Raw genomic sequence first — 25,431 nt, forward strand, 5'->3', positions numbered from 1 at the left:
ATTCGGCATCTTACGTAATTACATAGCATACCGTTTAATTGGGCAAAATTTGTTAGTGATTGTTCAGGACAACGAGTGCATTGTCAATTTTTAAAATATTTATTGTTTGAAATAATTTTCCTTTAGTATATAAGATCATAAATTTGGATGTTATTATCACTAAGAAATGTTTAATTATTTAGAATAATTCTTGTAATAAGCTGCCACTGCAATTACACGTATCAAATAAATTAATACTTAAAAATCATCACGTAGGCATCGTGGTTATTAGTTGCTTAGTATGTGTGTGTGTGTGTGTGTGTGTGTGTGTGTGTGTGTGTGTGTGTGTATATATATATATATACTATAAGAGTATGAGGCACGTACAGTTTCCTTGTAAGAATAATGATAAACATGGATGAATGCATGAAATACCAGACACATTCTACGTTTAAACTTAGTTTGCGATATATAATCATAGGTATATATAAAAGTTGAGTAACGAAATTTTTAAACTAATAAAGGTATCTACTTTGAAGAACTAATAATCATATAACTATCTACACAATTAACTGTTTCATTCGATATTTCAAGTATTATATACACCTTACAAATTGTATTATAAATCCAAAAATTGTTATCATTGCCTTCCATATCGTCAGGGCGTAACGTTACGCTCCAAATTTCATAACAGATAAGAATGATGAAGTGACAATGACAATAAAATGAACATTACAGTGGTTATCCTTAAAGAATTATATAAACAGTATTATAATTTGACATCATGATATTCTTTTGTTTTACAATCATCCTGGGATAAGAGAAAAAATAACTTTCACCTCGTGAGCAAGAATTTTGAGTCATACAAAAATTGACAATAACAAATACGTATTCATTCTAACCGAATGTTATTTCGCTAATCAAGCCGTTCCACATGTCACGTGCATCATCAAATATCTTACGTCTTGGCAGTTGAAAGACATGAAAGTAAACGGATCGATTCTTGTCCAGACTATTGATTTTTAAATAAAGTATATTTAGGTCAGTAAAGAATTCGATTCGGCGCCTTTGAACGCAGCGCGACTGTTCGTTAAATTCTTATAGAATGATTATCCATCAACTATTCGTCTATACAATCAATTTTAATAATACAGTAGCAATCAATCATCATTGGAATAATAATGTATCAAACCTTCCTTCAGCCAATGGCACTGATATAATTTTGATTCCTCACATTTTTCACCTCATTTCTTCATCATTTCCTTAAATTACATTCACACTGTGCATTCATTGTCTTTCGTTCTTCTTTAAAACAATAAAATTGAGACCTTAAAAAAAGAAAAATTCAAGAACAAGAATCATTAGAGTTTTTTTTAAACATTTGTTTACTTGAAAATAGGCACGTCAAGATTGTTTATTTAACGTCCAGCACCTACTGATTCCGAAGACTGTATTAATTTGTGATATTATAAAATCTCATTAGAAAATAGATACCAAACAGTACACTTTGTATTTTTTTCCACCACTGTATTAATTTATTAGTGCAATAAGGCAACGAGAACTCGAGGTGTACTCGAAACTATCACAAACAGTTCAGTTATTTCTCTCACTCGAAAGATCCAAATTGTTTCTTCGCATCAAAACAATTGGATTTGCCAAATACAGTTGATTGCTGTCGATCACTACCCAAACGCATTCTTCTAAATAAAAAAATGCCATATCCAGTTCTGATTCCATTTTCCATAGCAATTACTTAATTATGTGATGTGATTATAATGGAGATTTTCAATTAGCCATAGAGCAAAAATGATGGTAAAACAAAAATGAGGACTTAGTCTCATCGTTACTTACCATTCGCGAGATCAGAGCTATGATTAGGAAGTAGTTCAATCAATAATATACAACATAGCAAGAAGAACTAAGAAATTATGTGTAACCGAAAGTGGAATCAAAATTTGGACAGTATATATATGAGGGGACTATCGAAACGTAAATTTCCAGATAATCTGTAAAATGTATAGAAACTATTATTATCAATGAAAAATTGGATACCTAATATGCAATATTGCTTGTCATTAATATAATTGAAGCATTAAATGTTAACTATGTTTTTATGCAAAACAGAGACACTGTAAACGCTGTAAACCTCCGTTTCCGGTTTCCGTCGGTTATCACATGAATATGAGCAAATACAGCTATAAGTTATCTTTCCCTTTTGATTCGCTTGACATGCTGTGAATTTCACGTGTCTCAATTAAAAGTCTCATTATCCTAGACATCGTAATGACGACGTACAATCAAAAACACTTCAAATGATTCTCATTAAAGACACAAAGTTGTCACGAAATATTTTGAATTACGATAGATTTTAATGACATCAGATGTCAACATGAGTTCTTTTTTAAACTGACAAATGACCCTGGTTAGAAAATTGTTCTGGTTAGTATCAAAACGATGGTTTCAATGCCTTTTTCCTATAAAATGTAAAAATTCATGATTCCTCGATAATTCGTGAATAGAGGCATCCTTTCCTTTACAAAATAACTAATAGTCGCAATGCAACAAAGTTAAGAGATATTAGAGCGACGACGCAAAATTAAAAGGAAATAAAATGCAAGATGTAAATAAATTATGCGCGTTAAACGGAACTACGTTTTCTCATTCCATTTTCTATCCTGCCATCTTTTCGTTCTCTCGTGAGCGACCTTCAATTCCACTAGTAAACAACGATTAGGGAAAAGACCGCAAATAATTAACAAACAATTTTCAAGTAATGAAAATCCCGCAGAGTGATAGAATCACGTAAATTTCTTAAACTTTAATATTACCCATAAAACATGCTTTTTGGGTGATTCGACGATATTTCAGATTACCGTACGAAATATATGATACTTTGAAAACGTATCTTTTTGAAATGCCGCAAAGTTCACGGCAATAAAAGAAAATCAATAAATATAGAAACAATCGATGATCATGTAAAAATGATTACGCGCATCTTTTCGACAATAAACGAGTTCCCGTGGACAACTGCGTTGGAATTAGCTATACGAAAGCGAAACAAAATCCAGTGCGAAAGAACAATCTGCGAAAATGAATGACTCCTTAAGTCAAAATGAACACTAAACTGAACCGGGCATAGACAGATCAGTTTCATCTTCGTGGCTAGCACCAATCGGCCATATATGTAAAGTCTCTAAACAGACTCTGTTCAAGTTCATTGAGTGGTCGAGGATCTTTGGGAGGCGTCAAATGAGGTTTTTCCGATGTGAATTCTTCGTCAAAGTTGCTGACATCCTCTACCGAATGCTGTGAATAAATAAATTTCACCGTCAAGCATTACAAGCAATCTCCGTGATACTATCTGACAGGTATAAAATTAGTTAAAAACAAAGTGAAACTCACGATCACCGGTACAAATGGCGGCTTGACGCGTCTCAATAGTAAATCGTCCCAAGCGATATGTCTGAAGAATGCTTGTTTTTTAACATCCTCGGCGTCTCTCTCGCTGCTACCTAATCTTCTGTCCGGATTCTTTCTAAGTAACTGCAAAAGGACGAAGGACGATTGAGTAAACAGTCACAAACATTGTGTTCAAGTAAACTATAGATAGCAAGTAAGTCCTACTCTTCTCATAATCGCTATGGCTTCCAATGAAAGGTATCGTGGATAGCGAACTTCATCGTTAACAATGGAATCAAAGACTTCTTCTTCGTCATCACCAGGGAATGGAGACTGTAAGAAGAAGTAAATTTATAATTAAATATTTAAACCCGGCAATATCCAAACATATACAATGTAACAGTCATACCTCTCCAACAAGCATCTCGAATACCAGTACTCCGAGTCCCCACCAATCTACTGCACGCGTATAGGAAGTCTCAGTGAGAACTTCCGGTGCAAGGAACTCCGGAGTACCACAGAACGTTCCCGTTCTATCTCCATAGCCCATACCTTCCTTGCACAATCCAAAGTCAGCTATCTTGACGTAGCCTTCGGTATCAAGTAAAAGATTATCCAGCTTCAAGTCCCTGGTAAAAATAAAGAGCATGTATTTTGGACTCTTCAGTACGTCAACGAGCATCGATCCCCTCCCCGTTATCTAAACAATCAATACCTGTAGATAATACGACTTTCGTGCAAATATTGTAAACCCAGCACAACGCAAGCCGAGTAGAAGACAGCGCGCGGCTCGCCGAATACATCCGCGTGTATGTGCATCATAAGGTCACCGCCAGCAGCATATTCCATGACAAAACAAACATGCGCCTAAAAAAAAAGTATAGTCCGTAAATTAAACACAAATCAGCACAATAATGCAAGGCACGAAGTTTCACGTGTAATAATCGAACGACCATAAAGACATCTTGAGTGCATATCAAATCTGCTTTATGTAATCACCTCAGTTTGAAAGCAGGCAAACAAATTGACCAGGAAGGGATGACGAGTGGCGTTGGCGACTTCGAATATCCTCTTCTCAGACAGCAAAGACTCGACCTCGTCCCTCGCTATGATGTCTCCCTTCTTCAGTGCCTTGATGGCAAAGTACTCGCCGGTGTTTCTGTACTGGGACAGTATGACTTTGCCAAAATGACCCCGGCCAAGTACGGAGAGCAGTCTGAAGTTCTCCAGGGTCATTCCAGTCAGCTGAGAGTGTCTTCTTGACTCGTAGGCACTGTCTCTGTATTGATGAGGCCTAGCTGGCAATTCGTACACCACCTGAAATTGTCATGAAGTTGGTATACCATCGAAGAGCGTAAACGCGACTGAGAATCCATTGAACATTCGATACCAGATTACAACTTAAATAACAATGTAGTACAAAAGGGTTAATGGCAATTTGTTAATATGTTGTTTATTCTTTTATTTATTTTTTTTTAGCGACAGCCTCCGAAGTTCCCAGCACAATTAATTGTTAATCACGATTTCTCATGGTGTATCCTCAACTATGTATAATAAATATGCAATGCCCAATGCGTAGCTCTTGGTATTACGCGTACAGTCATGTATTCTGTCATTATGTATTTTCTTAATACTTTTTATTCGTTAAACCAGTTGAACCACCGGTACTTTAATTCCAACGAGTCATTACCGCTTGATATCCGGGTTCCTTGTAACCAATGTACTGTTATAACAAAAAAAAAAAATAAAAATAAAAAAGATGAAAATAGATTTTTTTTCTTTTGTTCTCAGAATGCTTTGATATCGAATAAATACAAATTATCTAATGTACATATCTTGCTACGTGATCTATACCGATCATCCCACGTGGTACGTGATATACAAATTTGTTTAATGATACAAAACATTATGAACGGGTATTCAAGTGCAGTGCACACGACAAAAATAACACAGATAGCAACAGAGGCAAGGATTGGAAGCAAGATAAGGGATACATGCAGAAATAGGTAAAACACAGTTGGCATTCCCTTGGACCAAGAAGACTTCTGTATCTTTTTTCATTTTCGTTCATTCTGTTCCCTTTTTCCAAGGTATCAATAAAGCAAGACAAATTATGGAGAATGGCGTCAATTAATTTCTAATCGCAATACTCTCCATAATAAATAATTTCGCAATCCTACAACAATCTAACGACAACCGATATTTGCGAGTACGTCTTCCATCTACATTATGATTTCTGGCACTGCTATAACCTTTCTTCAAAGTATACTTTTGACTGATATTTCTTACAAAGGATGGTTCATACGTTCCCTTCCTCGTTTACCGTTAATATTGAAAAATTGTCCATGGAAAATTGGTACAAAATGACTTCGTGCTCGCCACGTATAATTAAATATGTACAATAAAAAAAAATAAAATAAAATAAGGCAGACAAAGCCATGCTGTGTGAACTGGAGGTTTGTACCTCATCCTCGGGAAACTCGACGACAGGTTGGGGCGAGGGTGTGCGCGGAGAGGGTGGTGCGATCAGCACAGGGCGGGGCTCCGTGACGAGGGGCCTCAAAATTGCACCCTGGGACCCCACCTTCTCCTCGTTGTGCAGGAAATCAAACTCCCTTAATGCACTCTGCAACTACATTACTACCTGCTTAGCGGTCAAAGTCTACTTTGTCACTTTTGTTTTTTTGGCGACTTCAATGCTTTGAAGGCCAGCAGGAATGTCTCTCGGAAATTCGAGTGACACGATTACCCGAGAGACTAGTAGAGTGTATGATTTTTTATTTCGAACTGGCAAAGTGTATCTGAATTTGTGACAAAAAAAAAGGATGCGGTGCTCTGATGAAAGAAAGAAAAATAACATGTTTGTCCAAATTATTACAGTTTCTTGTGGGTGGGAAAGAAAAGCTTGTGCACTTTAAGTATTCACGTAGATGCTGTGCTTGAGTGAAAAGAAAATATATATGTAACATAGCGATTTCACGTACTTTCAAAAGATATTTACATGACGCTCACGTAGCGCGGGATAACATTTAATCCTAGCGCGTGGTAATACTCTGAGAAACATTATTTATGAGAAGAACAATGTGCCAAGGTAAAGGAAAACCGTTCAACTAATATATATATCGTCGAGATGATAAAAAATTCCTATTTTTTATTCCTGATTGAGCTACATTACTTGATCCAATTGTTTTCTCTTGGAAGATTTTAAACCCTCAACCAAAATAGTCCCATAGTGTGTTAAAATTTCTAAGGACGAAGAATATTAATGTTACAGCACCTTTCCGATGCAATGGACCATACGAATTAATACGTTATGTAGTAAATGTTAATGAATTTTCAGTACACGTTGCATAAGTATTACTTTCACTCATCGCGCGTTGTGCTTTTTTTTTATTTATTTTTTTTTTTGGTTCAGTTTCGCGCCATCTTTGTAATGGTATTAGGGATTCTACGTATAGTGGCAGGTCGCTGCAAAGTGACGTTTGATTATATATTATCAGAAGTAAGCAAAACGGCGTACTTACCTCTTGATCCAATTTTGGTGCTGTTGAAGGTGCTGGCATAGAGGGTTTCTTCGTGAGGGATGGCGGTGGCGGAGGAGGATGATCAGGAGGATGTGGAAGTACAGGACTTCCGGTGGTAGTTAGCATTCCCAATGGACGAGCACCGCCCAATCCTCCCTTTTCAGGATCCGGCGATTCACCAGGTGTTTCTGGCTTATCCTCTATCGTCGTATCGAAAACAAGTTGAAGCGGTTGAGGTCCTGAGTATAAATATAAGTAAAGCTAATAATACTTTCTAAGTAACACGATTGTTTGACAAGTGATAGAGGTAACGAAATGTGTTTCTTACCTGATGGTGGACTTTCGGAATTTCTTGTATTATGTAACGAGGGTGCAGAACGTTTGAGAAGCCTGCCCCAGGTGGCGACATTGATGTTCATTTGGTTGGCTCGCGGGAAGTTCTTAACTTGCTGTTTGAAAATCTTACGCTGACGCTGCAGCTTCGGTTTCCTTGAAATCATGGGATTGAGGAATTTTATTTCAGCAAACAGCAACCCCTGCGGTTCCAGTTGCAAGGCCATTCCATGTCGGACGTCGTCAATGAACTCCTCCAGACGTAAAAACTTAACAGCGCAGAGCGATCTCCAGTCCTTCCAATAAATGCCTATTTCCAGTTCTCTCGACTTGTCCAATTCGAAAGAGAACCTGAAATCCATTTAATAGAAATGACATTAATTACCACTTAAGCTATTAACACCATAACGCAGTGCAACCAGACTGAATAGAATGAGTACCTTTGATCCCAAGCCTGCTGGGAGCATGGTCGCCAACTAGTTTGTGCCACCGTCTGATTATCCAGTTTAATAACCGCCATAATGTCGTCTGCAAACATTAAAATTAGACAAGTCATAAACATAAATTCCAACGAGTCACAAAGAACCATAGGACTGGAAATGAACTTACTGCTCGTTTCATCCTTGACGCTGTAAGACTTGCTGGAGCTACGGCCAGTGACTCCCTTGACAAAACTCCGTAAATCCGGACTGGCTGGATGTTCTCTTCTCGTGCGTCCAGGTACCTCTTCCGCAAGATCTTGGCATCCCATCAATCTTACCTCCAGTTGTCCAGTGACCGCGGCGCATCTCGAAACGGATGCCGGAACAGTTGCTCTGCCTTCGAGGGGTCCACGAAATGGTTGCAGTGATGTATAAGTTACAGGAACAGGACTGGCTGCCTGAACACTTGCCAATTCTCGTTTAAGCTGAGCCGCAGTGGAGCTATCTGGTGGCAGCTCCTGTCTTCGAAGTTCCAGGGATAGTCTGAGTAAGTCCAACTTTCGACTGGACTCCGCGAGACTTGCTTGAGCCTACGATAACGTTACGACACATGAGAACCTTGAAAGATTTAATAATCAATCATAATTACAAAATTGCACGATAAAAGAAAAATAGAGATTAAAAAATTCTTCTTGATAGCATCGCTAGTATAATCAACATAATTATTATTTATTAACAGTAAAATAATCAACAGTACAATTCGTTATTGTTAACTTGTATAAATGCGCTCGTATACACAGCAGAATGTTCAACAGCGTTTCTTAGCAACGATTAATTGACAGTAACTATAGTAATATAAATAACTGTATACGCCTTTGGAATATTATCTGAATTTGTGTGAACGTAGCTCTGTCGTTGAGTAGCACAGCAAACATCGTGATACAATTATTTTCTTGTACGTGCAGCAGAGAGAAGAAAAATAAGAGAGAAATGGAATTCCATGTGATTCCACGATAACAGGAATCTCTACAGAGAAGTGTCTTCTCTAAAGCAATTGATGCGATTAAACTGAGAAATAAAATGATATGTGCCAGCATTAATTATTCAGGCTCGTTGTGGTAGCTGGGGATATTATGTCCCTCCCTCTCCTGTACCAGAAGCCCGGTCGTCGCTCGAGTTCGCTAAGAGAGCGCGAACGACCTCGAGGACCTTCCTCGTCGAAGAACCTTCTACAATGTTCGCAGGAACAGGATGGATTCTTCGAGGGCCCTATATGATGTCCCGGCTTCCGGAAGGCAGTAACGACCATGCCAAATATAGAAGCTTTAATAATGTGTTCAGTTTTCTCGCCCTGGGGCGTAGTGAACGGTGACGTCACTCTCGACTCAACCTTCGAAGGCGGAGGAGTTGAATTTCTCGAGCCAAAGGGTCCGATCTGATCACGAAGAACAAACGGATGCGCACTGCTGTCACTTTGACTGACACAATCCACCTGTTCCTTTGAAGTAACTTCAGAAGACTGTTTGACGGCGTCCGAAGGTAGATTAGCACTTTCGGTTTCTGCTATCTTATCCTTACTGGTACGACGAATAGTCGAGTCGCGTTTAACAACACGTGTGTTCTCGTCGCTGGACACGAAGCTCCAACCGACTTCGGCACTGTCGTCCGACTCAGCTGCACTCTCCCCGGATGACCAGCCGATCTGATGTTTCTCAAGATACTCCTTCATCTTCTTATTCTGAAGCAAATGTCTGCGTTCTATATGCGGCGACTTCCAGGTCTTACTCATCCCGTCCTTCTGTGCCCAGAGATTCTCCATCTTGTCGATTCTCTCACGATCCGAGGAGTTTGCGTACTCGAAACTGTCGCAGGGCGTCAGACTGGTTCTGCTGTTAATAAGAGACTCGATATCGGAGAAGGTGTCCTTGCAGGAAGTGGCAGCAGTAGAATCGTATCCCTCGAAAGGTATACCAACGCTGGACGAAGCTGCCGACCACGCGTTAGAATCTAAATCACGAAGAGCGCTGTAAGAACTGAACTGCGATGGATACAACGAGCTGAGGACATCGTCGCTCTCGTATCCCTTGGAGCTAGCAAGCGAGGGCATCCTCATAGGAGCATTCTTGAAACTCTCACAGCGCCTCTCGGCACTGCGCTTCAGGAAGGCTTTGTCGTCCTGAAGGCCTCTTGGTAGCACGTTGCTCTTGGCACGTGTGTGTATCACTCTGACATCGTCGCACTCGAAAACCGGTAAGGCTGCCTTATCTTCCTCATTACTGGACGAGTCCGAGTCACTGCTCTCGTCTAAATCATCATCGGATCCAGTGCAGTATACATCTATATGTACAGTACGTGATTTCCGTTTGGAGTTGTCGTCCTTCTCAGAGGAGTCGGACTTGTCCAGTTCCGCGGATGAAGCGGAACTCCTGGTTGCAGAAGGAGGGCAGGACAACTGATTGATTTGCTGGAATAGAAGAGGAGAATTGAAGAAGTGCCATTAGCTTTATAAAACAGAAGTGTAACAGTCGTAGGCCTACTGAAAAGCTCACGCTTCCAGTTGGACCCTGCTTACCTGTATCTTTTTCTGCTCGTCCGCTGCCAGAGAACCAGGAGGAGTTTTTCTTCTGGCACTGTACACTTTGCTAGTTCTAGGAAGAGATGACTGGGACCCTTGGGATTCGATATCCGTAGTCTGTGAGGCAGCGTCCCTACTAACGACCGTCGCCTTGTTCGCCATCTTTTCAGGTACCCTGGTACAGAAGTGCGTAGTGAAAGCATTTGAGCCTGACGCGATACCCTCGGCGCAATCCTCGCAACCCTCGGGCACAGTGCTGAATTGACATCTCGCCGAGACATGCTGATGAGCGGCGTGGTAGCACCAGGGATCACTGCAGGATACTTTGCCACCTCGAAAATCCGGCTGTTGGCGGAAACTCTGACTCGTATTAGCAGGCACGTAAGGTTTTGGGTTATTTTGAGCACCGACGGTTGAGAGGACGATGCTGCACGTGCTCCGGCATCTTCTATTGTACTGTTGCGAGGGTCGTCGAGACGGAAAAGTGGTGGAAGACTGCGGCGAAAATTGTTCACTGTTGTACCCGGAGTCGGACACGTTGGCTCTGAATCCTGGTGACTCGATGTTGCTGGCTACCCCAGTGCGTGGTATGGTGAACGACCTGGTGGATAGAGTTCTGGCAGGCGGTGTCGAAGTGAACAGAATGTTTCCTCTTTGAAAGCCAAATCCACTGGAAGTCGAGGACGTCGACGAGGAGCTAGCTTGAGGAACCTGTTGTCCAGGAGTCCAACGATAAACCATCCGGACGCCATTGGGATCCGTGACCGTCGAGGCGCTACCTTCTGTCACATTGCTGGATGGCGACGTGACCGGCGTCCCGTGACGAATGGTCACCTCGGCACGAACCAGCCAGGGTGGTGTAGTTCCAGAATTGTCCGGGCGCCCGTACATCCCGCGACGATCGCCAGGCTACCGATACTCCTCGCGCGGCACCATGCTTCCAGCTCGTTATAAATGGCACGAGGTATTCATTCATGTGTTGATACGCCGAAAGATTAGTATTATATAGCAAGAGATCAACGTACCAAGTAATTCAATGGTAAGGATACAACGAGCTATCAGCTCCTTGCCGAATGCTGATTGCTTGTCACACGTTGCTCTAGGACGTTCCAAATGAGGTAAGTACCACCTCGGTCGTGTGGGGCAACAAACCGACAACAGCCGAGATGTAGTATATAATTAGCGCGATAAATTTGGAGCAATGTACAGTCAGTCCAAGAATATTCGGTCACCAACAGCACTTTTATTTAGTTATATCCGGCGTAATAAGTTCCGTTCGATCGAAGACAAAGGATGCGTGACAAAGTTTCATGTAAAAAAAAAATCTCAACACCACAATAATTATTTATAATACTTAAATTCTTTTCGGCGTCCCGACGCCCTCTCAGTTTTTTTTTTCTTTTCTTTTTTTAATGTACTTCCCGTATCTTGATCGGATCGCTGGAGCAGCACACGCGACACTTTTTCCCGATTTAGTACGACCCCTAAATCGTCTCCGTGAAAGTGCACTCTCGGGTATTAAAGAGCCTCTTGAACGAGTCTCCGCTCCCGTCGTTATCGCGCATGTCGACACTTCGTTACATGACGTTGCAGCGACCAGATCGAGTGAAGTAGCCTCCGTTAGATTTCTCGGAGGGAACTAACGCGACCCGAAAAGGCGTCACCGGGGAGCGGGGACGGTGCGGTGCTATTTTAAGAGACGCGCATATTCCGCCCCTGAGGTCCCCTTCGTGATCGTGTTCACGCTACTGAAAGTCTCCCAACAGCTTTCATCCCGGGCAGATACTCCGTTCGCCCAGGAGTCTCATCGGTTAGGAAGACGGACTTGGTAGTAGCTCAATGTGAAATACAAACTTTTTTATCTACAGACTTATATTGTAAACGATTACAGACTTCAGTCCTTGGTCGGTCGGCTAGAGCAACAATGAAAGCGGCGATCATTCGCGCTATTTCTATACCGAGTGAGTCCTCCTGGTATACCGAAAGCCATTTCAGCGTAGCATGACGGTTGAGCTGACGTTTCCGGTTCTACAATCGTAAACGTCAACTATCCTAAGCTTAGGAATGCTCACGTACCTCCGTCAGGGCCTTCTTATCGGCAACTTTGGCACTCTGGAGTAAACGAATGACATTCTTGGCTCCTTCCACGACGGCCGCTTCGATTCGCAGTCTATGTCGCAGTTCCTCGACTCTCTCCTCCAGTGCGAGTTCCAGGCTGGGCTCGTACTTATCTGCAATAAGGATCATGAATCATAAAGACCTGATCGTGCCACGGCATTTACATTTAGAGCTCAATAACTCTCGAGCACGCGATCGCTCCTACGACCTCTTGCAGGACGTGCTGATTTATTATAGAGTCATACACGATCCTGGAACCTGTCGACCAGCAGCATCAACGCTGCAGCCAGGCAACTAGTTTCCAGGTTCCAAGTGAAGTACAAAAGCCCTGGACACGACTGGCACGAGATTCTATAACTGCGCAATAACGTTTATATACGAAATTACGAAAGTAACTTGTAGTTGCAGATTACGTGCGCATCCACAAGGTCATTCTATTGCGACGTAAAGATACTGCACGTGTGGATTAAAATAACACGATACTCTGATAACCAAGGTTTCACCATTTCCACCGATATCAGTACCAATAGTTATAACTATTTGTCCTAGGAGAAGACATGACATCCAGATGAACGTGTTTTCCAAAGGAAGGTGACACAACGAAGACGAAGTGAGCGTTAGACATTGTTTGTGAGGAAACAGTGATGATTGACAAGATGGGCGTAGTTGGGCAACGTACGTCGGTGCGTGAGCAGCTGAGAGAAATTACAGGTCCGTCCGAGTGAGAGAAGACGATTTTTCAGCTTTAACATTTCAAGCGATCACTGCTCCGCGAACCTTGGAGGTGTACTCGCGCCTGTTCCTGGAGTTGATTGAGAGAACTTTTGACAGTGGCCAAGTGTGCTCCTAGTCTATGCCATAGTATAAATGTCAGCTCTAGGGTTATCTCTATTTATAAAGATCTTGCGGTACGTGTTCCTTAGATGATGGCACTTTTGCCAACTGGCCGAGTACATTATATCCAGATGATACATCTACACCTACATCCGGATCTCGTGATAGGCATCGTCCCTCGTTTCATGCACCGCGTGTGGATAGAGAATTGTCAGGTCGTGAAAGGAGCTTACTACAAGTGGATGCTGTTTGAATTCACCAGGTGTTTGTCAATTAGCAAATATACCTTTGTTACCAGTGGTTTCGCCATTGGGCGGAGGTCCGTCGCCTCTCGCATGTTGCTGCTGGCGTGCCTGGCGCACTTTCCTTATGCGCATGCGCAGAAATTCAATTTTAGCGCGGGAATCATCGAGCATCTGCTGCGCCTCCTGAAGGAGTTTCTTGTCCCTGTGACCGCTGGTCAAGCTCTGTATCATGTTCTCAGCTCCTTGCTTGACCTGCAATAAGGAAAGGACGTGAGACGCGAATGACGATTGAATCGGGTGCTCTAGCAACTATGCGAGAGATGACGTAATCCGAGAAACGATGGATTCTCCGGGTACGATTGAGCGACGGCAAGTAATTTTGTTATAAGGCACGATTAGGTCATCGCCACGACGTAAATATCAGATTGCTCCTTGAAGACAAAAAGCCTGTAACCACGGAGTTACTAGTTTAGAAGATTCGTTCTCAAATATTGAGAATCTAACCTTCCTCCAGATTGACTTAGCCATTCCCGGTCTCGACTGGCACGGAGTGACTCGTGCCGTTGGCCATGGCTCGAAATTGTAAGTATTCGCTATTGCGCAGAGGACCCTCGGCTAAGCCGGTTAGAGTCAGGGATATTATGTTTTGACGTAGCAGAATAGAATATAAGTATACTCTGTATACTTCCTCTAACATCGACTGATCATAGCGAAATTAAGTCAATCATGGTACAACGGATGGGTATGGTTAGTCGGTTCACCTTCAGTTCGATGTTCAGTTGCTTCTCCAGGGAAAGTAATCGAAGGTCCGTGAAGAGACCGTCCTGGCTGGGAGACAAGGAACCCATCGGTGACAGTGGCGTGTCTGAAGAAAAAAAAAAATAATGAAAGAATACAATAAAGAAATAATCCAAAGGTATACAAGTCACGCGAGTTTTGGTATTCATTATATTTTCTACGAAAGACTCGGGTCGTTCAGTCAGTTAGGAAAACGTAAAGGCGCGCCCCACCAGAGGTTCCCGTGACCCGGTCAAAAAGCCCGTAGCATGACAACTCCCACGCGGTCTTTCGAAGGTGGCGCAACCGTGGAAAATCACCAGTTCTTTGTTTTACTGCGTGCCGTTATACCTGCTGCAACTCTCCCACTGGCTTTCGCAGTCGAGACAATTGCATCGTGGATTCCCTCCGTAACGTTCTAACTGTTTCCATCATATTTCTCTTGTCCGTACGATAGGAATGTTGAAATTTGTCGACAATAAGAAAAATAGAAATTCAAGAATTCGACCAGTCAGAATCCCCGAGTGGAATTTCCTGCGACGAGCTCGTCGACGACCATTTATTCGCCTCTAACGAAAAAATTCCTACATCTCTTTTTTATTTACACGTCGAGATCGATGAACCGTTTACGCGACTCAGGAGCAAACGAGTTCGCAGGTGTATGAGGCGCGAGCGCCTTTCTAATAATTCATCGAACGAGTCCTGAGACTCGTAATCGCAGAGCAGCTAGTGCGGGGGCCGAATCGATTTCATTAAATCGCTTAACAAGACAGAAAATACGTATTACCGTATTATCGTCGATTAGCGACTTCTTCGTTCCGAGGAACGCGACGACGGCTCAGAGACGAGAGCGACGAAAACGAAACGGTGAATTTCGTGGGCACTCGTTAAGATTACATTAGACGTATCAGAGTGAATAGGTACGACGCACGTGTAACGTGATTTCTCGACACGGCGCACGCGATACAACAAATATCCATCGCCTAAGAAATAAATCTGATGACGGCGAATAGCCGGTTAACGTCCGTGAAATGGATTTATGGAAGTGCCAAGATAAGGTGGAGAGGGAATCGCTGAGTGAGTGAGTGAGTGAGTGAGTGAGTGAGAGAGAGAGAGAGAGAGAGAGTGAGTGAGTGAGGGAGTGAGTGAGGGAGTGAGTGAGTGAGTGAGGGAGTGAGTGAGGGAGTGAGTGAGTGAGTGAGGGAGTGAGTGAGGGAGTGAGTGAGTGAGTGAGGGAGTGAGTGAGGGAGTGAGTGAGTGAGTGAGGGAGTGAGTGAGGGAGTGAGTGAGAGAGAGAGAGAGAGAGAGAGAGAGAGAGAGAGAGAGAGAAAGTAAAGAAAAATAAAATAAGACAAATAAAAGTTGCCAAGTTCAGGATCCAGTCGAGGGACGAGGTGCTCACGCTAGAGTCTACGGTCCTTGGCCCAGACGGTCAACAAACCTTACCTCCATAGCGACTACGATTCGCGCAATAGACGAGGAGACGTTGACAACGCTCTGTTTGCCGGGCCACGTTCTATATTGGTCGAACGAATTAACGCCTGTACGTATTGAATACCCGGTACCAATGGCGAAGTTTCTCGTTGAAGGCTTAATTCAAAATTTCTTCGAAGAAGCCCCACGCGGAACCAACCACAAGAGATCACACCAGTAACGCCATTTTCATAATCTCTTACATAAATCCGATAAAAGTGTGCCTTCTATAAAATTCACGTTTCGCAGTAAATCCCGGTGTGAATAAATATTTCCAAAAAATTCATCAATTCCCGGATTTACTTCAAGCCTTCCCTGTAATCGCGGTTAAGCGAGATTGCCGAGCGCCGTCGGTTACCTTGTAAATCCAGTATCCAGGTAGTGTAAGTATATAGCAAAGGCGAGGCTGAACGGACTGGAGAGAACCCGATGCATACCGGCTGACATGTCCCAATAAGGAGAGGTTCGAAGTGAGAGATAAGAGTGTCAGTAGCTGCTCCACCAGTTCTAAATAGGCTGCTGCTCATTCACGACTCGATTCCCAGGAACAATGTAAACGGACCGAACAATATGGAGAATAGAGAGAGAGAGAGGGAGAGAGAGAGAAAGAGACAGAAACGTTCAAGTAGGTATCTACGTCATTAAGCGAGGTGCACACGTGCCCTATTATGCGTACAGTGTCATACCGTCGTTAGGGTTGACAAAGAATCCTCCCTCCGTTTAAGCAGCGCACGCTCCTCCATTCAATGCTCTTATTAACGGCACGTGCTAAACTCCCGACAGAGAAAAATTAAAAAGACGTTTCGTCTCTTTTACAATATTTATTTTTTCGCACTGTAAAGACTAGATCCACGCTTTGCTCTAACGTCTTAATTCTAGGTTACGGTGCGTCCTACGAAAGTGCGGGAAGAAGTCCATCCCTCGGGCACTGCCGCCTAGCGGCGAACCGAGGTACTAAGACAAAAAGTTCTGACAAACCGTGTAGTCGCGCGAGAAGACACAGGACGCGTGCCTGAAAAAGACGTACGGTTCGTTCGACAAGTGTTACCCTTTGAACAAAGATTAATGATCAGTAAAACAGAGTGATGTTAGATGACAAACTCTGCGCACACACCCCGGTACGCCATCTTTAAACAGACGGATAGTATCTTCTAAACGACGCTGTTTCGAACCTCCAACCTGGCACCGCTACAAAAGGAAATCTAAAAAAGACACACATCATAATCGTAGGCTTATTTTAGACTGACTTTAATGGACTAACAAATTTTCTGCTCATTTAACAAAAAATTGTAACGATATCAACTACGTATCGTACTAGTACCACATTTTTTTTTTTATACATAATAGCATTAATTTCGGCGATAAATCATTTAACTGACCCAAAACGAGCCCTCATGATCAACGTCTTCGATTTTCTTTCGTAATGGCGCTTCCTTGAAGGAGATCTGTCTCGACACACAAGGAACACATAACCCTACTTACAATAGCGGGGCAGTCGGCCAACTATCATGGACCTTGTTGATTTTCAATAAACGCTTGTCGTAAGCTGTTCGCACGGAGTAATGGACTCGTAACCGGCGCCAGTGTTGATGTTACCTCGTAAGCCGTGAATAATTTCGTGATGAACGTAAAAGCTCCGTTTTCACGAGCTCGTTCCAATTTAACGATTTTCCCTCGTTAGGCAAACGCCGATGAAGTTTTACATGCGTGATTTCCTCGTACATCTGCATTTAAAGTACCGTTCACCTCGTCTGACCTAGGACATCACACAGTACGATTTTGACAGATCCGAAAAATATCCAAGAGGACCAACATTGAATATCCCACGCCTAAACGTACACTGTATAATCGTAACAAGGTGTAAGATACAGTATACGCAGACTGTACTCTGTATAGGATGTTCCATCAGCATCCTCATTACAGTACTGATTAAAATAATTGCCCTGACTATAAGTGCAAGCGAACAGCATGCATTCGAATATTCAACATTCAGCGTTGCATCCCGTAGCACGGCAATGCATATATTCACGGACTCATCATACAACCGAAGACTTACGTCAGCCATGCACTCTCGGTGGAGTAACGAAACGTACAATTACTTATTTATAGCCAACGTGTAACCGTCGCATTCCGGTACGCAATAATTGTAACGACGTCGGAGTCAGACTGGCTAATTTGAAATTAGCCCGACCAGCGACTTCATCGTTCTCCTTCTCGTACGTTTTCTCACTCTCTCTCTCTCTCTCTCTCTCTCGTCTGAAGCAATCTGCATGACGACGACGACGACGACGAGGAGCAAGACGTTGTAGACGACGTGGTTATTTGCGCTGCGCGTGAAAATTCGGTAAATTTATCCTGACGAAGGCCGTTTCGTCTATCGATTGGCCTCTCGTGGTCGAGGCGCTTTGAGCAATTATTCTTATGGACTCTCGAGGATCAAACCCACTTACTGAGTTTAGTGTTATCGAGGATCGTGCGTACCCGCCTCGGTAACCTACAGAAATAAATATAAGATTCCACAGTGTATACCTACGGTAGAATAGCCAGGATACCGTGCGGAGACTCTGCTGTATGAATTACGCGGACTTGCTTTGACTCGTCGAGTCGAATGCATCGATGAATATCCATATCTGTTAAATGGTCGTGTACCGCGGAGTATTTATTAGCATGACTGACGCAACGGCATACGGCAACGGAGTACCGAAGTAGGCACGTCAGACGTTTTTTCCCCTCTATAACGTCAACGTGAGATTACACGTGCCTACGCGTATTATACGTGTACAGACTAACGTACTTATCGTGCTTATCGATGGAATTCGTCGCGATATCACAACCGGAACACGAAAATCGTATGGCTCATCGGAAGACTGTAATTAACCGCGTGTTATTGTTTCATGAAAATTGATAAGGTACGTTCCCATGCGTAGATCATCAATTCCTGGATACCAAGTGTCACTTCCTGACGTTACTCAGTCTAATCGTTATCGAAGGCCATACGTATAGAGGCTTGATACGGCAATGAGCGATTTTACAGTAAATCTGATTCGATGCAAGTATTCGCCCGGAAGCCCGTTTGGCGTTATTAAATGCATGACCGGCATTACGTACATCCGGAGGGGCACGGCCAGTCAGTCAGCTGAAGCAAGGAGCATATATATCAGCCATCTCGATCGTTTGGCATAGCCCACGTGAAAGACAGAGACGCCAAATAAGATACGTATACATAAGTAGCGCATTCCATTTTCTACGTGGACTGTACTTCATTCCAGACCGGAAGCGGTTCCGGGAGTCTACCTGACCATTTACGCGATCATAGAAACTGTCCCGCTCTCCGGATTGATCGTAAAGACGTGACCGGGTCCTGACGACGCAAGAAAGTCTCCGAGCCCCTGGAGGTTAGCCGAATAGGAATGCGAGCGTGGGTTTGAATCGGTTCGACTGAAACGCGATCCCGATACGAGAGACGACTGCCCGGGAAACCCCCCAGGGCTATGACGTGCAACGGTACTTCGGTTGATATTATTCAGACGGCATTACGGGGGTACCCGTTTCTTTTTGTTCTCGCCATATTAATTCGCACTGAATCGATGTACCGTGAGTATCGATCAACCAGGAAGTCACCGGTATCACAACTTTTGGTACTAAAAATAAAAATTTCAGTGACTATTTCTCGGCTCGCGTTAAAGTGGCTCTGTAGAAAGAGAAAACGCTTCTTTTTTTTTCCTTTCTATCGATGGCTCAGGTTAAACGAAAACAACCGTAAGACGGTACTCAGCCGTAGCAAGGCAGTCGGAACCAAAAGACACAACAGAGTCGAGTCAGTCGTGGCGCAAGAGACAAGACCAGTAGCATGGGGCTGCTTGGGAATCTCAATGGAATCTGCCGACGCTCCGGCAACTGAATGAGAAGAGGGGCTGCTGCCGGGCTGCTCTGTGCCTGGTGCAAGATAACTGACTTAACTGGAATGGATAGCGAGATGGGTCGGTATAAATAGCCAGTGCCCATTTATTACCGTCAATTCAAACGGTGGCGGCGAGCGAGCCCGCCGCTCCTCCTGGACTGAGCTTGGGTCCCCGCGAATCATCCATATAGCAATGAGCCTGGATTAACGCAATCACGGGTTAATTGCACCAAACTGGTAACGGGCCAAGTGTGTCTGTCAGCGGTCTAGCTCTATACGGTCAGTAAAGTATTATTGCAACGACGACCATGTACTTACCTTGTCCATTCGAATGATTCTGTTGCGGGGAGGCGGGTTGACCCTGGGTCAGGATTATCTGACTCTCCAGCTGCTGAAGCTCAGCCTGCAATTCGTTCAACTTGCTGTTTGCCTTCTTGACGATCATCGCCACGTTTGAGAGTGCCTTCCGGTCCGTGGCTACTTCGCGCAGCTTCTCCGCACCCGCCTTGATCTTCAGTTCCTGGGACAGGAGACATTCGTCACTTAACAAACGAGCAATCCATTTAACATTAAAATCTTACAATTCTAAAACGGCACTGAGTCTCGTGTTAAATCCCAACAGATCCGGGCATCGTGAGCAAACTCGAAGATGCGTCCAAAGCACAAGGTACACCTCCGGTTTTTCCGGGTGGGTACGGTAAGAGAAATATTTGGACCAGGCCCTCGCGCTAGATCCTCTTAGGAGGGACAGGTCAGGAATCAGGATATGGAGATTCTATGTACGGGTAGGGTATAAACAAATCTCCAGGATACACTGTGCAGACCTCAGTGGTAGCGAGGGATCTGCGCAAAGGAGTGGAGTATATCTAAATTTTAATTCACTGAGAGTCTCCGATGTAAATCCCTCACGTTTTTAGATGAAATCGGTATTTTCTAGTATCCAATTTCCTACGCGAAGGTACATCCTGGATGGCCACCGCGATTTGTCGCGGCTAATTTACGAATTTCGAGGACATTGATGGTACAGGAAGAAAAAAAGGGAAAAACATACTAGAAAAGCTTCAGGTAAAAGAAAGATGACGACTTCGGTTTATCCGGGTGAAAATTCATGTGGCAAAGTGTATGAAGACGTACCTTGCGTATCTCGCGACGTATATGTTCCCGGAGCTCGTCGAGACGAGCCGGCAAGGGCACCTGGTCGCTACCGGCCACTCCATATTTATTGGACAATTCGTAAAGAACGGGATGCCTGATGTAATCACCCTGAAACAAAATGAAATCGTTACGATCAGACCGCGTGACAGCGATTCACGGGGAAAAAGTAATCATGACACATGGAATTTTCATCTTTGATTAATCTAACGATCATCTTTTATTCATCCCGTGTAGGATCCTCGTGGAGTAAAAGAAAAAGAAATCTTTAAAAATTCCTAACTATTCTTCACCCGACGAGGATATCACTTTTGAGTCACTCTATCCGCACAGCAATCTAGTGCAAGAAATTCCCACCAGGTATTCCGTCACGATAATTAGCGGAAACGAGCATAAGCTCGACGTCGAATGAAATTGGGAAACTGATTCGAGTAGACCGGAAGTCGTCCGGCTCGGAGTATCCGGATGTCGACTTATTACGTATAACACATGAAATTCGGTATACCGTACGACGATACCGGAAATTCATTGATTGTCCATTTCGTAATTCTGTATAACTGTAGCTATCGATTAAGTATGCTCCTGTCAGAAATCAGTGACGCCGCGCGATCCAAGAAGTGTGACGGGATCCATAAGTAATTTCCCGCACATAATTGTCTCTCGTAAGGTGCATCAGTCAATTTTCAAAGGCGTTTTCGCGATTGAATAAAACTCGTTTGCAAACAATTAAGAGTATAAAAATATTAAAATAACCGATCGATACCTCCGAGATGAATGGCTCTGTATAAATCCATTGCGCGTGAGCCCCGTTAATTCTCAAGGTACCGTATAAAGTATTAAACACGTATTAACCCTATATGTTTTTTGGGGGATAAAGTATTAAACACGTATTAATCCTATATATCTAACAATATAGTATTTACTAATCGCTGCCATGTGGCGCGTAGGTTAAGTCAACCCGTGTATCTCATACGACCCGATCCGAATCGCGCTGAGTAAAGGCAACGATCCCAAACACGCATCCTGAACCGATCCGTAACAACGGTGTCCGTCCATCCCATGCACTTCCTGTTCAGCCGACGCGAACAGATGATTCACGTGTAACCTGTATACGAGAAACTGTGACATTTATCAGATAACATGCCTCCTAATATCGTCGATCTTATTTACAGTCCACTCGACCCGAATAATTTTCTCGATAAAATAACGCGTCGAACCGCGTTTCGATTAACCACGGGTTAATGAAAATTCATTAGACGCCTATTGTTGCACAGCTGATCCTAGCGCGCGCGTGGCACGCTGTACGCTTATCGTTATTACACACTAAGCCAACCTACCATACACGGTGTAATGCACGTCCACAGACCATGAGACTTCGGCATCCCGAATTAAATTCAATTTACCAGAATTCGACAGACTGGAGATTCGCGGGATATTTCGATAGTTCACCAGATGTTATAGATACGCGTGTCCTCGAAGATACCGTCTGATAATTTCGGCAGGTGCAAGTTTCACGCGAGAATAGAGATAATTTTTTTGAAAATATATTTCAACGTCACGCAGCGCAACGTTCCTCTCCATTCCACAGGAAGCACCGTACTGCTATTGACCGTCGATATCAGCGTACTTTGGCTTCCCGTTTGTCGCTGGCTTCGACATCAAATAAGAATCCGACTGGCGTGTTATCGCGCCGATTTCGTTCTTGCGCATTAGCCGAGCTAGTAAAATTCTATCACGATTATTAGTCTGACTGGTAAGTGTCTGTTGATTGGTCGTCGAAGAATTGCTAACTCCTGGTGTTAATATTCTTGATGCTATAGATACACTGTCTACCCAGGTACGGGGATTGTACACTCGTTGAACCGTCTTGTGATACAAGAGTGAACAGAGGAAGCAGACGCTAGGATTGACAAAGTCGAAATTATTATTTTTTAATTCGCAGGGATTTCGAATTTGATGTATACGTTCCTGGTGTTATCGCTATTCTGACATAACGCAACGTGACTCAAAGATAAAGCTGGGAGATCGTTCATTGGTAATCGTCTTGTAGGCACCCTCAGTACGAGACGCCAGACGTCGATTCTACGAAGTTAACAAACCGTAGATCGACCTAGAATTACAGGGAGACGTCCAGGTATTCGAACAATGGGGAAAGCGTTATCAAGGAAAGTTTGAAGTTCGCCTTCATTGGCCTGTCGATCCTACCACCCTGTCCGGAATTCCTTGTCAAGACGAACACCTGCATTGCAGTTCTGCGAATGCAATTGCGGCAACTGTGGGAACTGGGGCAAAAGCGATTGCGCCGTGTAAATAGGGGGTGTAGATGATGCGAGAGAGAACAAAAATTGATATAGTCATTACTCAATTGGAGTTAGTCATGAATTCTTATTCCTCTGGAAATATCCCAAAAGGCACCGATAGCCACGTTGAACGATCTGCATTCCACGTGACTCAAGATTGCAAGTGAGAATAATCCCAAGTCACAGTCAAGGGTCAATGCCACAGTCACGCCCTGAATAAAGAAGCAAAAAAAGGAGCTAAAGACATCAGCAGCCTAGAGATAACTCCAAGAGAATTTTCTCACCGACGGAAAGCCGATGGTTCGTGGGTGGAGCGATTTAAAGCACGAAAACCCCGGATGATGCGCGTCTCCTTCAACGTGATACTGACGCATCGTCTATTTTCACGTATTCTGTAATATATCTGTACCACGTATGTAGTCCACGGAGGTCAATATATCGTCCCAGTAATATGGTAATTGTTCCTGGCCAAGACAAACGTCGAACTAGTGAATGGATCTTTATGGGCGGACATGGAGTCAGTGTGCGAGGTCGGGAAAGCTGGATGAAAGATCTGGTGAAGGATAGAACGTTGTAGACTGGTCGTCGGATACATTTAAGTATGAGACGTCATCGGCAGAGTCTGTTTAAATGATAAAACAGCATTAGATGCGAATGTCGTATTTTTTTGAAGAGTGTATTCTAGATCGATAATAGTACCTACTGATAAACTGGCTAATGAGGATCGTTTTGAAACATAACCTAAGCGCGCTAAGGCAGATGGGCTACGAGACTGTCTTGTTCCGTACGCGGCGCCCGTACGGCTCGTTTATTTATGTCGCCGTATCTCGAAAGCAGCGCAAACAGTCTCGAATGCTTGGAAACTGTACGTACTTCACATTCCCTCCTGTGTCCTGTACTGTATTCTTCTTTTATTTTTATTTTCTTCTTCTTATTCTTCATGCGAATCGCCAGAGACCAGTTCAAGACACGCACTAAATGAACAGAAACTCGCATTGCTTACAAGTAAACCAGCCACCACGAACTAGGACAGACAGTGTCTATGATATTTTTATCGATACTTTGCCACAGGACTATACGTAATGCCAGCTACGAACAGGAAGCCGATTATTTTATGTATTCTGGATGAAAGATGACGTACACTTTAATTTTAAGACTTTCCCGATGTATACTGAGGAATCATGAATTCCTCAAGAATAAAAATAATAAACCTTGGTAGAATGACGCAAAATAGTCTTGAGATTGGTTTTGGATATAATGGTAAACAAACGGGTACAAGTACACGAAGAAAATAGGTTAGACTATAGCGACTTAATTAAAAGGGCCAGCTTGGCTGAGTTTTATTAAAGAGAAGCTATAGTTTGCATATAATTTTTAAGTTATAACCTTAATGACTTGAGATATTTAATGCTGTTCTCTTGTACGATGTCACAGAATAGACAGGAGGGTTGACAGATATATAGTTTGAATGAAAGATGCTAATTTTTAATGACAACAAACTTTCTTTGGTAAACGATACTAATAATCATACATGCAACGAGTAGGTCGCGCACGCTTTCGTAACGCGCAAGCTTACCGTCAACAAGTTACTCGGGCACAATAGCCCATTACGCTGTTGAAGCGTACAAAAATGTGGCAATCTTTACGAAAATGAATTGAAGTTAGACGTGAAAGTTTGTCAAATATATCATTAGAATCGAACGTGGTAAGCCACAGGCACAATGAGATTTCTACAGAAAGACAAGAGACCGGGTAAGCACTAGCACGTAATAGGTAAAAATACGACAGAGATTTAAAAAAGTAAATCCAAAAAAAAAAACAGAAATCATCAGGACGGCACTTAGGGTAGAAACAGTATAAATCTTCCCCTCTATCATTTTTAAGTTGGTCCGTCAAGGCTAATGTTTGGGGGCGTATAGGAACGGTCATGAGTACGAAGCATTTATCGCTAATACGTAATAGATTATGAAATTTTGTAAATGACCAATTCACAGAGTGATGATCTTTTTTGGCGAATTTCCGGGTAAGCAGCCGGACAACGCACCAGATAGAAAGAGAACTCAGGACCTGCGACTCACCTGATAATAGCTCGAGTCCGCCATCTTGCCACTATACTCACTCACTTTCTACCCGTCCTTTGTGCACGAAACAGCAAAGTCCATTGTTCACACGGGCAACGTACTCCGAATCACCGTGGCCCTGGGCCTGCACATTACTCGCGGTTACCAGTTAGGCCGTCTAACTTGTATGTAGATCATACGAGGGATATACCCGACGAGCAAGGAACGCTATTGCCGAAACACTAGATGAATGAATGAAAGACGCGCGACTCGCTAAGAAAATGCGGACGCAACCGCATTCCACCGCACCGGACTGGAGACTGACGGGCAGTACAGAGC

At 43.3% G+C, this 25,431-nt stretch overlaps 2 protein-coding genes across 8 annotated transcripts; both read right to left on the bottom strand.

The window, feature by feature from the left end:
* Positions 1 to 76: 76 nt before the first annotated feature.
* On the bottom strand, positions 77 to 25,428 carry LOC107263321 (serine/threonine-protein kinase N). 7 transcript variants are annotated; one of them, XM_015730384.2, is made up of 17 exons: positions 25,111 to 25,428; positions 20,715 to 20,843; positions 19,899 to 20,100; positions 14,191 to 14,294; positions 13,471 to 13,681; positions 12,309 to 12,463; positions 7,845 to 8,247; positions 7,676 to 7,763; positions 7,231 to 7,586; positions 6,903 to 7,141; positions 5,843 to 6,010; positions 4,378 to 4,695; positions 4,094 to 4,245; positions 3,788 to 4,007; positions 3,604 to 3,711; positions 3,382 to 3,522; positions 77 to 3,285 (listed from the first exon to the last, which is right to left on the bottom strand). In XM_015730384.2, exons 1-17 carry the CDS (start codon positions 25,132 to 25,134, stop codon positions 3,142 to 3,144), a joined length of 3,162 nt encoding a protein of 1,053 aa, XP_015585870.1. In that variant the 5' UTR covers positions 25,135 to 25,428; the 3' UTR covers positions 77 to 3,141. The 7 variants fall into 7 exon arrangements, with proteins under 7 accessions (XP_015585870.1, XP_015585867.1, XP_015585868.1 ...); XM_015730381.2 differs by lacking the exon at positions 25,111 to 25,428 and adding an exon at positions 23,906 to 24,054 and having other exon boundaries at positions 13,480 to 13,681; XM_015730382.2 differs by lacking the exon at positions 25,111 to 25,428 and adding an exon at positions 23,906 to 24,054 and having other exon boundaries at positions 6,903 to 7,102.
* LOC107263326 lies at positions 8,363 to 12,302 on the bottom strand. Its single transcript, XM_015730402.2, has 2 exons — positions 10,230 to 12,302; positions 8,363 to 10,121 (listed from the first exon to the last, which is right to left on the bottom strand). Exons 1-2 carry the CDS (start codon positions 11,121 to 11,123, stop codon positions 8,754 to 8,756), a joined length of 2,262 nt encoding a protein of 753 aa, XP_015585888.1. The 5' UTR covers positions 11,124 to 12,302; the 3' UTR covers positions 8,363 to 8,753.
* Positions 25,429 to 25,431: the final 3 nt, after the last annotated feature.

Source organism: Cephus cinctus, unplaced genomic scaffold (assembly GCF_000341935.2).
Source record: "Cephus cinctus unplaced genomic scaffold, Ccin1 Ccin1_scaffold0153, whole genome shotgun sequence".
NCBI lineage: Eukaryota > Metazoa > Arthropoda > Insecta > Hymenoptera > Cephidae > Cephus > Cephus cinctus.

Excerpts from the sequence above, each read along its gene's own strand:
- LOC107263326 (XM_015730402.2), bottom strand. The coding sequence starts at position 11,123 with ATGTACGGGCGCCCGGACAATTCTGGAACTACACCACCCTGGCTGGTT. Across the intron at positions 10,122-10,229 it reads ACGAGCAGAAAAAGATACAG|CAAATCAATCAGTTGTCCTG; the intron begins GTAAGCAGGGTC and ends CTTCTATTCCAG.
- LOC107263321 (XM_015730380.2), bottom strand. The coding sequence starts at position 24,028 with ATGCGAGTTTCTGTTCATTTAGTGCGTGTCTTGAACTGGTCTCTGGCG. Across the intron at positions 20,101-20,714 it reads TACGTCGCGAGATACGCAAG|GAACTGAAGATCAAGGCGGG; the intron begins GTACGTCTTCAT and ends CTCCTGTCCCAG. Across the intron at positions 4,246-4,377 it reads TTGCCTGCTTTCAAACTGAG|GCGCATGTTTGTTTTGTCAT; the intron begins GTGATTACATAA and ends CTTTTTTTTTAG.